This window comes from Sinohyriopsis cumingii, unplaced genomic scaffold (genome assembly GCF_028554795.1).
Source record: "Sinohyriopsis cumingii isolate HCF-2022 unplaced genomic scaffold, ASM2855479v2 utg001993l, whole genome shotgun sequence".
Classification (NCBI taxonomy): Eukaryota; Metazoa; Mollusca; class Bivalvia; order Unionida; family Unionidae; genus Sinohyriopsis; species Sinohyriopsis cumingii.
In genome coordinates this window covers 8686-23012 of record NW_028316098.1, presented here as the reverse complement: position 1 = coordinate 23012, position 14327 = coordinate 8686, and the positions used below count along the sequence as shown (strand labels likewise).

The following is a 14327-nucleotide window of genomic DNA, read 5'->3' as shown; positions in this document are numbered from 1 at the left end:
ATTATTTATATCACATTACAATTTATTGATATCACTATTACTTTTTATAAAAAACAACCTATACAACTGATTTACAGGAAGTCATAAACTACAACAGATTTCCATGTACCATATATATGGTCTTGTAAGTCTGGTCTTGCATTGACTCAGTGGATAGAATGTCAGAATAACCAACAATAGGGTGTGGGTTGGATTCCTACCATCAGACCATTTGGGGTAGGCTGCCATGGTGTGTCGATAGGCATGGCAGATGACTTCAACTGCCTCAGCACTAAATAACCTACTTGTGTTGATGTGCCATAAACCACCAAACCTAACTATATGTCACAACAAGCACCAAACCTAACTATATGTCACAAGAAGCAACTATATGTCACAAGAAGCAACTATATGTCACAACAAGCACCAAACCTAACTATATGTCACAAGAAGCAACTATATGTCACAACAAGCAACTATATGTCACAACAAGCACCAAACCTAACTATATGTCACAACAAGCACCAAACCTAACTATATGTCACAACAAGCAACTATATGTCACAACAAGCAACTATATGTCACAACAAGCACCAAACCTAACTATATGTCACAACAAGCACCAAACCTAACTATATGTCACAACAAGCAACTATATGTCACAACAAGCAACTATATGTCACAACAAGCAACATAGACATTAATCTGCCATTGCATCATGCACAGACAGATCGGGTCTGTGTTGTTTGTTATTAGTCCTAACAAAACTGCATTGATCCAGATATGTCAATGCATTATGCACAGGCAGATCGGGTCTGTGTTGTTTGTTATTAGTCCTAACAAAACTGCATTGATCAAGATATGTCAGTGCATTATGCACAGCCAGATTGGGTCTGTGTTGTTTGTTATTAGTCCTAACAAAACTGCATTGATGCAGATATGTCATTGCATTATGCACATGCAGGTTGGGTCAGTGCTTTTTGGTATTAGTCCTAACAGGCAGATTAGTTATGTGTTGTTTGTTATTAGTCCTAACAAAACTGCCTTGATCCAGATATGTCAGTGCATTATGCAATAGCAGGTCTGAGTCTTTGCATTTTGAATCTGGAATTGACTTATAAGTGGGTATCTGTGGTTCTTTTCAGTGACATTTTACAATTTTCTTTCACAGGATTATGATTATTAAAATTGTGTAAGAATGTTTCTTTTTTTATCATTTAGTAAAAGAAAGAAGACGTAACCACATTATTTTATGTAACCACATGTAACCACATTATTTTATGTCCTATCTTGCCCATAGTTCATAGAGCTGTGATACACTTGATAAACTTAAGTAAAACATGATGTCATATGAGTGAGGTCATTATGTAATTATAATCTAACTCGAGCTTTGCAGCAAACACTGAATTTAGAACAGCCTACATCATTAAACTATGTTTTTTAATATTTTTTTTAAAGAGATATTCTTCTGTTACTGTTTAGCTTTGGATTTTTTTAAACCCTTAAAACTTAAAATACATGAATCCTGTTCTTATATCGGGAAGTTTCTTCAAATTGTCTGTTAATTGTTAAACTGCACAATTAGTCACTCCAAAATCTGTTTCCGAGCAAACCATTTATCAAGACCACTTTCATTAAGAAAATCCAATTTTTTGTTAATGGCTCACATCAATCAGCATGCCTTTAATTGCATGCAGCATGTTAATTGTAAATAATTAAAGACTTCAATATGTTTGTAGCACCTACTTACTTGGTAATGGATGATGCATAACACCAAATGTATGGCTCTGAGGAAATACCAGCACAAACAGTGGCAATTAAATTTAATTCCTGTGTCGTTGAAATTAGAAACTTATCATTGTCCAAGCAGCTGTTTTTGATAAATTCTATTTGTAATGCAGAAATTTAGAAAGTGATCCAGAACACCTTTACATCCGTCTCAAGCAGGAATTACCATGTCATTACAGTAGTGCTAGACTTGCAGGGAGCAATAACATGATTGTTGTACAATCTAAGTAAGTAGATCATTAAAGCTATGAATTTCATATGATCATTGTCAATATCATTGTGTAATGACACAGAATTCCCTCTGTATGAATTTCATATGGTCATTGTCAAATGTCATTGTGTGATGACACAGTATTCCCTCTGTATGAATTTCATATGATCATTGTCAAATGTCATTGTGTAATGACACAGTATTCCCTCTGTATGAATTTCATATGGTCATTGTCAAATGTCATTGTGTGATGACACAGTATTCCCTCTGTATGAATTTCATATGGTCATTGTCAATATCATTGTGTGATGACACAGTATTCCCTCTGTATGAATTTCATATGATCATTGTCAATATCATTGTGTGATGACACAGTATTCCCTCTGTATGAATTTCATATGATCATTGTCAATATCATTGTGTGATGACACAGTATTCCCTCTGTATGAATTTCATATGGTCATTGTCAAATGTCATTGTGTGATGACACAGTATTCCCTCTGTATGAATTTCATATGATCATTGTCAATATCATTGTGTAATGACACAGTATTGCCTCTGTATGAATTTCATATGGTCATTGTCAAATGTCATTGTGTGATGACACAGTATTCTCTCTGTATGAATTTCATATGGTCATTGTCAATATCATTGTGTAATGACACAGTATTCCCTCTGTATGAATTTCATATGATCATTGTCAAATGTCATTGTGTGATGACACAGTATTCCCTCTGTATGAATTTCATATGATCATTGTCAATATCATTGTGGGATGACACAGTATTCCCTCTGTATGAATTTCATATGGTCATTGTCAAATGTCATTGTGTGATGACACAGTATTCCCTCTGTATGAATTTCATATGATCATTGTCAATATCATTGTATGATGATGCAGTATTCCCTCTGTATGAATTTCATATGATCATTGTCAGTATCATTGTGTGATGACACAGTATTCCCTCTGTATGAATTTCATATGGTCATTGTCAATATCATTGTGTAATGACACAGTATTCCCTCTGTATGAATTTCATATGGTCATTGTCAAATGTCATTGTGTGATGACACAGTATTCCCTCTGTATGAATTTCATATGATCATTGTCAATATCATTGTGTGATGACACAGTATTCCCTCTGTATGAATTTCATATGGCCATTGTCAATATCATTGTGTGATGACACAGTATTCCCTCTGTATGAATTTCATATGATCATTGTCAATATCATTGTGTAATGACACAGTATTCCCTCTGTATGAATTTCATATGATCATTGTCAAATGTCATTGTGTGATGACACAGTATTCCCTCTGTATGAATTTCATATGATCATTGTCAATATCATTGTGGGATGACACAGTATTCCCTCTGTATGAATTTCATATGGTCATTGTCAAATGTCATTGTGTGATGACACAGTATTCCCTCTGTATGAATTTCATATCATCATTGTCAATATCATTGTGTGATGACACAGTATTCCCTCTGTATGAATTTCATATGGTCATTGTGAAATGTCATTGTGTAATGACACAGTATTCCCTCTGTATGAATTTCATATGATCATTGTCAATATCATTGTGTAATGACACAGTATTCCCTCTGAATGAATTTCATATGGTCATTGTGAAATGTCATTGTGTAATGACACAGTATTCCCTCTGTATGAATTTCATATGATCATTGTCAAATGTCATTGTGTAATGACACAGTATTCCCTGTGTATAATTTTGTTCATATGATCATTATATAGACCTGTAATATAAAGTAACCTGCACATAAAGTGAGGGTGTGATACATTGAGGGATGATTCAGTAAGGTTGAATCCTGATTGTACACTTAAACACAAAAATAGAACATTTAATGATTTTAAATCACATTATACATGTTCCAATATAACCCTGCTGACAGCTTAACTTTCCCTAATGGGGATACAGTCTCTTTTCATCTTAAATTGTAATATAAATAAGTAAAAATTGCATTAAAAACTAATCAGTAAGGACCAAAAGATGCCACTAAACACCAGGACAGACAAGTGAAACTGAGATGCACATTGCCTCCATTGGTATATACTGTAACATCACCTCCATTGATATATACTGTAACATTACCTCCATTGGTATATACTGTAACATTGCCTCCATTGGTATATACTGTAACATTACCTCCATTGGTATATACTGTAACATTGCCTCCATTGGTATATACTGTAACATTACCTCCATTGGTATATATTGTAACATTGCCTCCATTGGTATATACTGTAACATTACCTCCATTGGTATATACTGTAACATTACCTCCATTGGTATATACTGTAACATTGCCTCCATTGGTATATACTGTAACATTACCTCCATTGGTATATACTGTAACATTACCTCCATTGGTATATACTGTAACATTACCTCCATTGGTATATACTGTAACATTACCTCCATTGGTATATACTGTAACATTACCTCCATTGGTATATACTGTAACATTACCTCCATTGGTATATACTGTAACATTACCTCCATTGGTATATACTGTAACATTACCTCCATTGGTATATACTGTAACATTACCTCCATTGGTATATACTGTAACATTACCTCCATTGGTATATACTGTAACATTACCTCCATTGGTATATACTGTAACATTACCTCCATTGGTATATACTGTAACATTACCTCCATTGGTATATACTGTAACATTACCTCCATTGGTATATACTGTAACATTACCTCCATTGGTATATACTGTAACCAAAACCTTAAACACTAACTATTACAGAGTGCTGTCTCTCTTATACCATATATACTTGCTTATAAAACAAGTCAAACTGCAAACAAGTCAAACTGCAAACTTATAAAACAAGTCCAACTGCAAACAAGTCCAACTGCAAACTGCACACACCCAGATCTGCCATTATGTGCCGGCAGATCTGGGTCTGTGCAGTTTGTTAGGAGTTATCAGTAGAACAAACAATATAGACTACGATCTGCAGTATTTATGATAAAATTATTGTATTAATGAGTAAGTGTTATCATGGTAGTCATGTATATAGGTCACTTACTTGACACACTGCATACCTCCTAAAGGGTATCAGGACCAGATTACATACCATGCTAGTGTCCATTGACAGTGGAACATCTCCCCATCAAGTACATCAGTTATCAATTGGTGAGACAATAGTATTTTCATGTGAACTGCATGAAGAAACTGAACAGATTTCATGTTTAAAAAAATTCACAAAGAATATAAGTCTTCAGGACTTTACATGTTACCCTACATCACCTCCTGACCTGGTGTATGGGGCATTATCTTAACTAGTTTGGCATCCTGATCTACCCTACATCACCTCCTGACCTGGTGTATGGGGCATTATCTTAACTAGTTTGGCATCCTGATCTACCCTACATCACCTCCTGACCTGGTGTATGGGGCATCATCTTAACTAGTTTGGCATCCTGATCTACCCTACATCACCTCCCGACCTGGTGTATGGGGCATTATCTTAACTAGTTTGGCATCCTGATCTACCCTACATCACCTCCTGACCTGATGTATGGGGCATTATCTTAACTAGTTTGGCATCCTGATCTACCCTACATCACCTCCTGACCTGATGTATGGGGCATTATCTTAACTAGTTTGGCATCCTGATCTACCCTACATCACCTCCTGACCTGGTGTATGGGGCATCATCTTAACTAGTTTGGCATCCTGATCTACCCTACATCACCTCCTGACCTGATGTATGGGGCATTATCTTGACTAGTTTGGCATCCTGATCTACCCTACATCACCTCCTGACCTGGTGTATGGGGCATTATCTTAACTAGTTTGGCATCCTGATCTACCCTACATCACCTCCTGACCTGGTGTATGGGGCATTATCTTAACTAGTTTGGCATCCTGATCTATCCTACATCACCTCCTGACCTGGTGTATGGGGCATTATCTTAACTAGTTTGGCATCCTGATCTTTTTGTATGATCACTTACTTAAACATCACACACTCTCATGCACACACAGAAATACATACATTTACAAATATTGTACAGAAAAACAAACTTGCATACAAACCCCAAGGTGTTACTAAATTGCTTGTTTGTTTGCTTATATATTTTAATTAAAAATGTAATAGTGTTTTCTTTGTTCAAAAAAGAATGAAAGTTATGAAAATATAAAGCAACTAAAGAAATATCATGTACCAAAAGTTGGCAATAGGGTCCACTTTATTATTCACTTTATTATTCACTTTGGTAACATATTTTTCCAGAGTTCTATATATAAAACAGAATTTTTATAATAGATAAGATTTGGGATTTTTGAAGCATAATAAGATCTTTATTTAACATATTTTGCAGAAAAAATTATGAAGTTAAAAAGATCATAAAAATTGTTATTTCTTATATAGACATCTTTTCATGAAATTCTAAACTTTGTGTCATAAGTTTGGATCCGTTCCATAATTTCCAAAAGTATTCAGTAACTGAACAGTCATGGAATAAGTGTAAAGTATCTCGTATTACCTCCTTACAAAACATGCATTTGTCATTACCACTTAAATTCACTTTTCTAAAACTGATATTTCTATGAAGAATATGTTTTTATAAAACAAATCTGATCTTATGTTTAAAGAATTTTACATTTGTTACCTTTAACTTTTTTTTATATACATTTTATAGAATTTTAACATCTTTATGTTTATATTTCATCTTGTTGTACTTAATGTTTACATTAATTTGAAAAGGGTTTAACTTTCTAAATGTGTGATTGTTACATATGATTAGCCTGACCTTTAGATTGCACTATTTAGCCACTATTGTGCTGATGTGCTGTACAATGCTACCACATACATGCATACATACAAATATACATACATGCATGCATACATACATGCACATACATACATACATACATACATACATACATACATACATACATACATACATACATACATACATACATACATACATACATACATACATACAATCATACATACATACATAAGCTATTGTCTACATACAACAATTCTTAAATGCACACTATAGCCTGAAACGTTACCCCATATTTAGCACACACACACATACAGACACACAAACACACACACACACACACACACACACCTATATATCTGTGAAATGGATAACTAAAATATTCAGTAAGGTCCAGCACATTTTATATACCATACAGAAATGGTACCATACAGAAATGAAGTGCAATTTTCGTCCTACAAGCAATATAAAAAATAAAAAAAACTTACACACTTTAATCTTAAGCTTTTTTGCCATAACTTGTAAAATCAAATTAGTAAACTGGGTAAAAAGTTTTGAAGATGGCCAGACACATGTTATTTGGTTCAAAGAAATTAAATTTAAATTCATATTTCCTTTGTACATGCCACAAACAAACTGCAATCACTGTGAGGCTTTATTGTGAAGGACAAATCTAATTTAATGTGACTTTGAGGAACCACTGTACACTTTTAATAAGGACTTGAATAGATTCTCTCTCTCTCTCTCTCTCTCTCTCTCTCTCTACTAACTAACTAACTTGCTAAGTAACTTAAACTAACTAACTAACTAAATAATAAAATACATAAATAAATAAATATATAAGTAAGTACAGTAAGTTGTCTGAATGACATAGCCCTCAGCCAGTTGTTGACCAAGTTTCTTCCATCTTTTAATTACTTTCTTTTATTATTGGTTTTCTTTTTTATTATCTGCCCATGTGTAAATCCAAGAGGGAGGGTCAAAATATGTGTAGGTTTGTATGGGATTTAATGGCATTTGTCATAGAAGGAATGTTCTACCTCCCTTTAAGAAGCAAAACATTTTCTGCATGGTTATAACCTGAATATCTGTCTTCACTTCAAGACAAGCATTGTTCTAACCCAGTGTAATGATTTCTTTCATATTATCCTTAGTTTGGTTTGGGAGATGTGTGTGTGTGAGTGTAAATGAGCTGCTCAAATACATTTTGGTTTGTGATGGGTGTGTTTGAGTGTTATCTAACTGCTTACATATGTTTTAGTTAGTGATGGGTGTGTTTGAGTGTTATCTAACTGCTTACATATGTTTTAGTTTGGGATGTTTGTGTTTAAGTGTTATCTAACTGCTTACATATTGTTTTAGTTTGGGATGGTTGTGTTTAAGTGTTAACAAGCTACTTACATAGAGCCTATATGTATATTGAAATCCCTGATATGAAAGACCAAATCCCCTATAAGGGTATGCAGATTATATGTATACTGAAGTCTATGACATGAAAGACAAAAGTCCCTATAGGGGTATGCAGCCTATATGTTTACTGAAGTCTCTGATATTAAAGACCAAAGTCCCTATAGGGGTATGCAGCCTATATGTATACTGAAGTCTATGACATGAAAGACCAAAGTCTCTATAGGGGTATGCAGCCTATATGTATACTGAAGTCTATGACATGAAAGACCAAAGTGTCTATAGGGGTATGCAGCCTATATGTATACTGAAGTCACTGATATTAAAGACCAAAGTCCCTATAGGGCTATGCAGCCTACATGTATACTGAAGTCTCTGATATTAAAGACCAAAGTCCCTATAGGAGTATGCAGCCTATATGTATACTGAAGTCTATGACATGAAATACCAAAGTCCCTATAGGGATATGCAGCCTATATGTATAATGAAGCCTCTGATATTAAAGATCAAAGTCCCTATAGGGGTATGCAACCTATATGTATACTGAAGTCTATGACATGAAAGACCAAAGTCTCTATAGAGGTATGCAGCCTATATGTATACTGAAGTCTATGACATGAAAGACCAAAGTCTCTATAGGGGTATGCAGCCTATATGTTTACTGAAGTCTATGACATGAAATACCAAAGTCCCTATAGGGGTATGCAGCCTATATGTATACTGAAGTCTCTGATATTAAAGACCAAAGTCCCTATAGGGCTATGCAGCCTATATGTATACTGAAGTCTATGACATGAAAGACCAAAGTGTCTATAAGGGTATGCAGCCTATATGTATACTGAAGTCTATAACATGAAAGACCAAAGTCTCTATAGGGGTATGCAGCCTATATGTATAATGAAGTCTCTGATATTAAGACCAAAGCCCCTATAGGGGTATGCAGCCTATATGTATACTGAAGTCTCTGATATTAAAGACCAAAGTCCCTATAGGGGTACGCAGCCTATATGTATACTGAAGTCTTCGATATTAAAGACCAAAACTTCCCATATACTCATGACCATGCTGAAATTCAATTGTAGGACAAATTTAGACAGGCAGGACAAAGAGATTTGACAAATTTGTCTGCAGTAACATGGCCTCAAACAAATGTGAAGATTGTGAGCAATCATAAAATGGATTCAAAGAAAGTATCATCTGACAGCATTTCCAGACAACAGGACCTTGTACGAGAAGGACAAACATGGTTTGAAAGGACTATATATTTTATTTGGTGAATGGTGAAGATCAAAGCTGGCAGTGTTATGAAGAAATTAAAGAGTGGCAATTAGTATTAGAAAACTTAGTGGTAGTAGGTGAGGATGATAGTAGAATAATTGATGATAGCACTATAATATGTGAAGAATGCACTATAATAGTTGATGATGGCAGTATAATGGGTGAGGATGGCAGTATAATAGGTGAGGATGATAGTAGAATAGGTGATGATAGCACTATACTATGTGAAGAAGGCACTATAATAGGTGATGATGGCACTATAATAGGTGAGGATGGCAGTATAATAGGTGATGATGGCACTATAATAGGCAATGATGGCAGTATAATAGGTGAGGATGGCACTATAATAGGCGAGGATGGCACTATAATAGGTGATGGTGGCACTATAATAGGTGAGGATGGCACTATAATAGGTGACGATGGCACTAAAATAGGTGATGATGGCATTATAATAGGTGAGGATCCAGTATAATAAGTGATGATGGCACTATAATAGGTGATGATAGCACTATAATAGTTGAGAATGACACTATAATAGGTGATGATGGCACTATAATAGGTGATGATGGCACTTTAATAGGTCAGGATGGCAGTATAATAGGTGAGGATGGCAGTATAATAGGTGATGATGGCACTATAATAGGTGAGGATGGCACTATAATAGGTGATGATGGCACTATAGTAAGTGATGGTGGCATAATAGGTGAGGATGGCACTATAATAGGTGATGATGGCACTATAGTAAGTGATGGTGGCACTATAATAGGTGATGATGGCAGTATAATAGGTGAGGATGGCAGCACAGTAGGTGCCAAAAGAATAAGGAAAGACTACTCACTCAGGAGGACATGGTTCGGTATTGCAGAGGACATGTTGTAACTTCGGTTTGGTGGATTCATCACAGTTCTCATCTGTTACAACTATACGATTTGATGCTGATATACAGGCAAAGAGAGTCTGCTGTACTCCTGTAACGGTTAATTATACAACATACAATACATTTTGTATTTTTCTATTTTCATCAAAATATGACAAAGGTTATAATGACATTGAACATGTATGAAAAGCAAATCAATATCAATATCAATTGAGAAGCATTAATATGTAATGAATGACTCATTGATCTATTGGACGTATACCCTAGAACAATATATATATATATCAATTGTCAGAACATAGGAGCTTAGCAGATAAAAGGGGAAAGGCTTCTATCTGGATTTGATTTTTTATCCAAGAGAATATCTCTATCATTTAATTGTTGTATTTAAGTTTACCTGAGCATAATGACAAATTAAATATGCAGCAATGAAACCTGTCTTGACAGACACCTGTCTTGACAGACACTCTTATGTAAATGCTCACCTCCTCCACATGTATGTGAACAGTCTGAAAATCCACTTGTAATCCACTGGTATCGATCCAGTGTATTGACCTGTGTTTCGGATGTGGCATTAGGAATTGTGATTTCCACAGTTTTTGGTGGCAATCTTCGTTGACCAGATACATGAGTCGGCCTTTCCAATACATTTAAGTCCTCATTAATACCACGTGAATAAGTCCGATCTGTCAATGCCTGGTAACGAGAGTATTGTTGATTGTATGGATTGAGATAACGAGGTTGTGGAGCATAGTGTACTTGACCACTTATGCGGTTTAAAGGATGAGTCTTTGTAGAGCTCAATGAAGACGTTCCATTACTTGTATCTACAGACGAATCAACGCCGTACCTTTCTCTTTGGCTCCCATATGTGTCACCTTGTTTTAGGGCATCTATTTCTCTTCTTTCAGCAGAACTTATCCCAGAAGAAGATGAGTGTTGTTGCTGGTGTAAGTCACCATGATGGTGCCTTCTTCGATGATGTTCCTCTATTTTTGGCACAATCTGTTCAATGGCAGATTCTGGCACACTGGGTGGGAGCTGGAAGCTGTACCCAATGCCTGGATTTGTGTTATAGTATAACAGCTGAAAGGAGAACAATAAAAAACAAAATACTTATAAAATTAACATAACAAAATTTAAACTAGACTTTCTAGTATGAATTATGAATTTTATAGTAAATAATGGAAGAAAAAACAAAGCATGCATTTAATTCTTATTAACATTAAAGAGACAATTTTAATGTCATTTGAATTGTTCAGAAACAACAACCTTTCTTAGAGCATAAAAGGTAAAATAATTAATCTATTTTAGTTATGCTTTGAATTACAAACATGCATGTAACTACAGAATAAACTATAAATATAAATGTACCTACATAATGAACTATAAATATACGTGTAATTACATAATGAATTATAAAACGTACATGTAACTATAGAACATTACTCCTCTTTGCTAGCCCAGGGTTGTTGATCCATTTCATTGGGGGGGAGGGAATGTTTGTTGTTGTTTACTGAAATTTACATAGGCCTGTTGTTTGGAAGGGTCATTCCTATTATCTTTCTAGATGAATAAATGGGTCCTTGGGTCTTGGGTAGGCCTCTGACTTGGAATGGTCATTCCTATACCTTAACACTGGGTACATAGCAATGGGCATTGTTGACTATTAACATTGGGTACATAGCAATTGGCAATGCTGACTATTAATATTGGGTACATAACAATGGGCAATGCAGCTATTAACACTGGGTACATAGCAATGGGCATTGTTGACTATTAACATTGGGTACATAGCAATGGGCATTGTTGACTATTAACATTGGGTACATAGTAATGGGCATTGTTGACTATTAACATTGGGTACATAGCAATGGGCAATGCAGCTATTAACACTGGGTACATAGCAATTGGCAATGCAGCTATTAACATTGGGTACATAGCAATGGGCAATGCTGACTATTAACACTGGTTACTTAGCAATGGGCAATGCTGTCTATAAATATCTTAGCATGACCTTAAGCAGAAGAACTTCAGTTGCAAAGCCAAAGCTTGAAGAAGACAGACATTCAGGGGCCATAACTCCTTGAAATGATGATTTTGGAAATTCAACTCATTTAACGTTTCATCAAAATAAAGGTACCTGATGATAATGTAAATACAGACAAACTCAATACTCAGATAAGGAACAAGAGGGTGGAATTTGCTGAATCATTGGCCTTATCCAGCTGGTAAATGAACCTACAGAAATATTAGTCAGTCTAATTGGCCACATTTATACCAACTTACCAGACAACCAGCAAATGTTATAGTAATGAATATTGGTGTCAGTGACCACTACCCTACTTTTGTCACAAGAAAGGTAAAATACCTGACAAATAGGACCAATACACACAAAACTATAACTTTGCAATGAAGAGCAATTTGTGATGACCTAAATAAAGCTCCATGGAATATAATCCAAAATTTAGTAATGTATATGAAGCTTTGATGCTAAGTCAGACATTTTATAGATGCAGTCTCTAAACATGCATCAGTGAAAGTACATTGGGTAAATTATGAAATGAAACCTAATTGGCTTAGAACTAATATCTAAGATACCATGGAAACACAAGACCAATTCTAGGCCATGGGTAATCATGTACAATAAAACGTATGATTAAGAAAGCTAAAACAAAAAACTTATTATCATTCAATACTTGTAAACAGAAAGAGCAACCAATCTTCTATCTTGAAAGTTTTCAATAAACTCACTGGGGGAAACAGAAAAATCAGACCAAAATAATTCACTCGTTTCTGTTACATAACACCACTATTACTGATGACATTGATATTGCAAATGTTTTCAATTATTTTTTTCACCAACATTACCACAACCTTAAAAGAATCAGTGATGAAAAGCAACTTTGATGAAATGAAAATTTCTGCAGCAGAAAAAGTCCTAGGGAGGTATGTTTCTCTATCCCATCAGCATCCAAGAACTCTGTTTAAATATGTCTCACAGAATTTGATACTAAGAAAGTTAAAGAACTTGATCGGATTGGCCAATAACTTGCAAAAATTATCTGCTTTAGCTTTATCAGAAGCATAACAGTCATAATCAATTTAAGAATTGCAACCTCATCTGTCCCCAAAATATGGAAACTGCAAAAATACCGACCATTCACAAATCATGTTTTAATGATGATGTAGATTATTACAGACCAATTTCAATATTATCACTGTTATATCCAAACCAATCAGGCATTAGACAGCTTTGATCTCCCTAATCAATAAATGGCTTCAAGCACTTGATCAAGGTAAAATCATAGGAACTGTACTTACAGATTTCAGGAAAGTTTTTAACATGGTGGATTGTGAAATCCTTTTAGCACACTGAACATTTAAACATTTACCAGTGTGATAACAGCTTACCAATGTGATAACAGCTTAACTAAATGGCTTACTTTACATTTAACTGAGAGAAAATAAAAAGTTTATATAAATGATGTTCTGTCTGAACAAGGAACAATTAGATATGGGGTCCTACAAGGTTCAATTCTAGGTCCATCACTATTTATATAATTTATTAATGACCCACAACATTTTTTGATGGAGGTAGGGTGGAGGGGAATCAATTTCATGGACAGACATATATGCAACTGACACAACATTATCAGACATCCAAAACACAAATCATGAATTGGAAATTTTTCTTTAGACAATGCCCTAAACAAACTTGACAATTTATGCACAAGCAATGACATGGTAGTTAATACTGGTAACACTAAACTATTACTTACCTCAACACAGAAAAAAAACACCAATCTTGATAGCAATAAATTATGGCTACTATAGAAGGATATAAATTTGCATGAAGGTCATAAATTTGCCAATGGTATGTTATGATAGAGTATGTGGTGTTTTTGCAGATAATAAACTATCATGGACTGAAAGTTAATTAAAGTTTATGGCTTCTCAATAGGATAAGACATTTTCTCCCAGAAAGGCACTAGAAACTATTTTATA

The 14327-nt window shown here is 34.8% G+C and overlaps 1 protein-coding gene across 1 annotated transcript in view; it reads right to left on the bottom strand.

The window, feature by feature from the left end:
• LOC149771288 (thrombospondin type-1 domain-containing protein 4-like) overlaps positions 1-11434 on the bottom strand; it is a gene marked incomplete at its 5' end in the record, with an annotated part of 75543 nt that extends 64109 nt beyond the window's left edge. The window contains 2 exons of the mRNA XM_089948659.1: positions 10281-10410; positions 10805-11434. Of these exons, the coding sequence (XP_089804785.1) occupies positions 10281-10410; positions 10805-11434 (760 nt within the window). The remainder of the gene's footprint in view (positions 1-10280; positions 10411-10804) is intronic.
• Positions 11435-14327: the final 2893 nt, after the last annotated feature.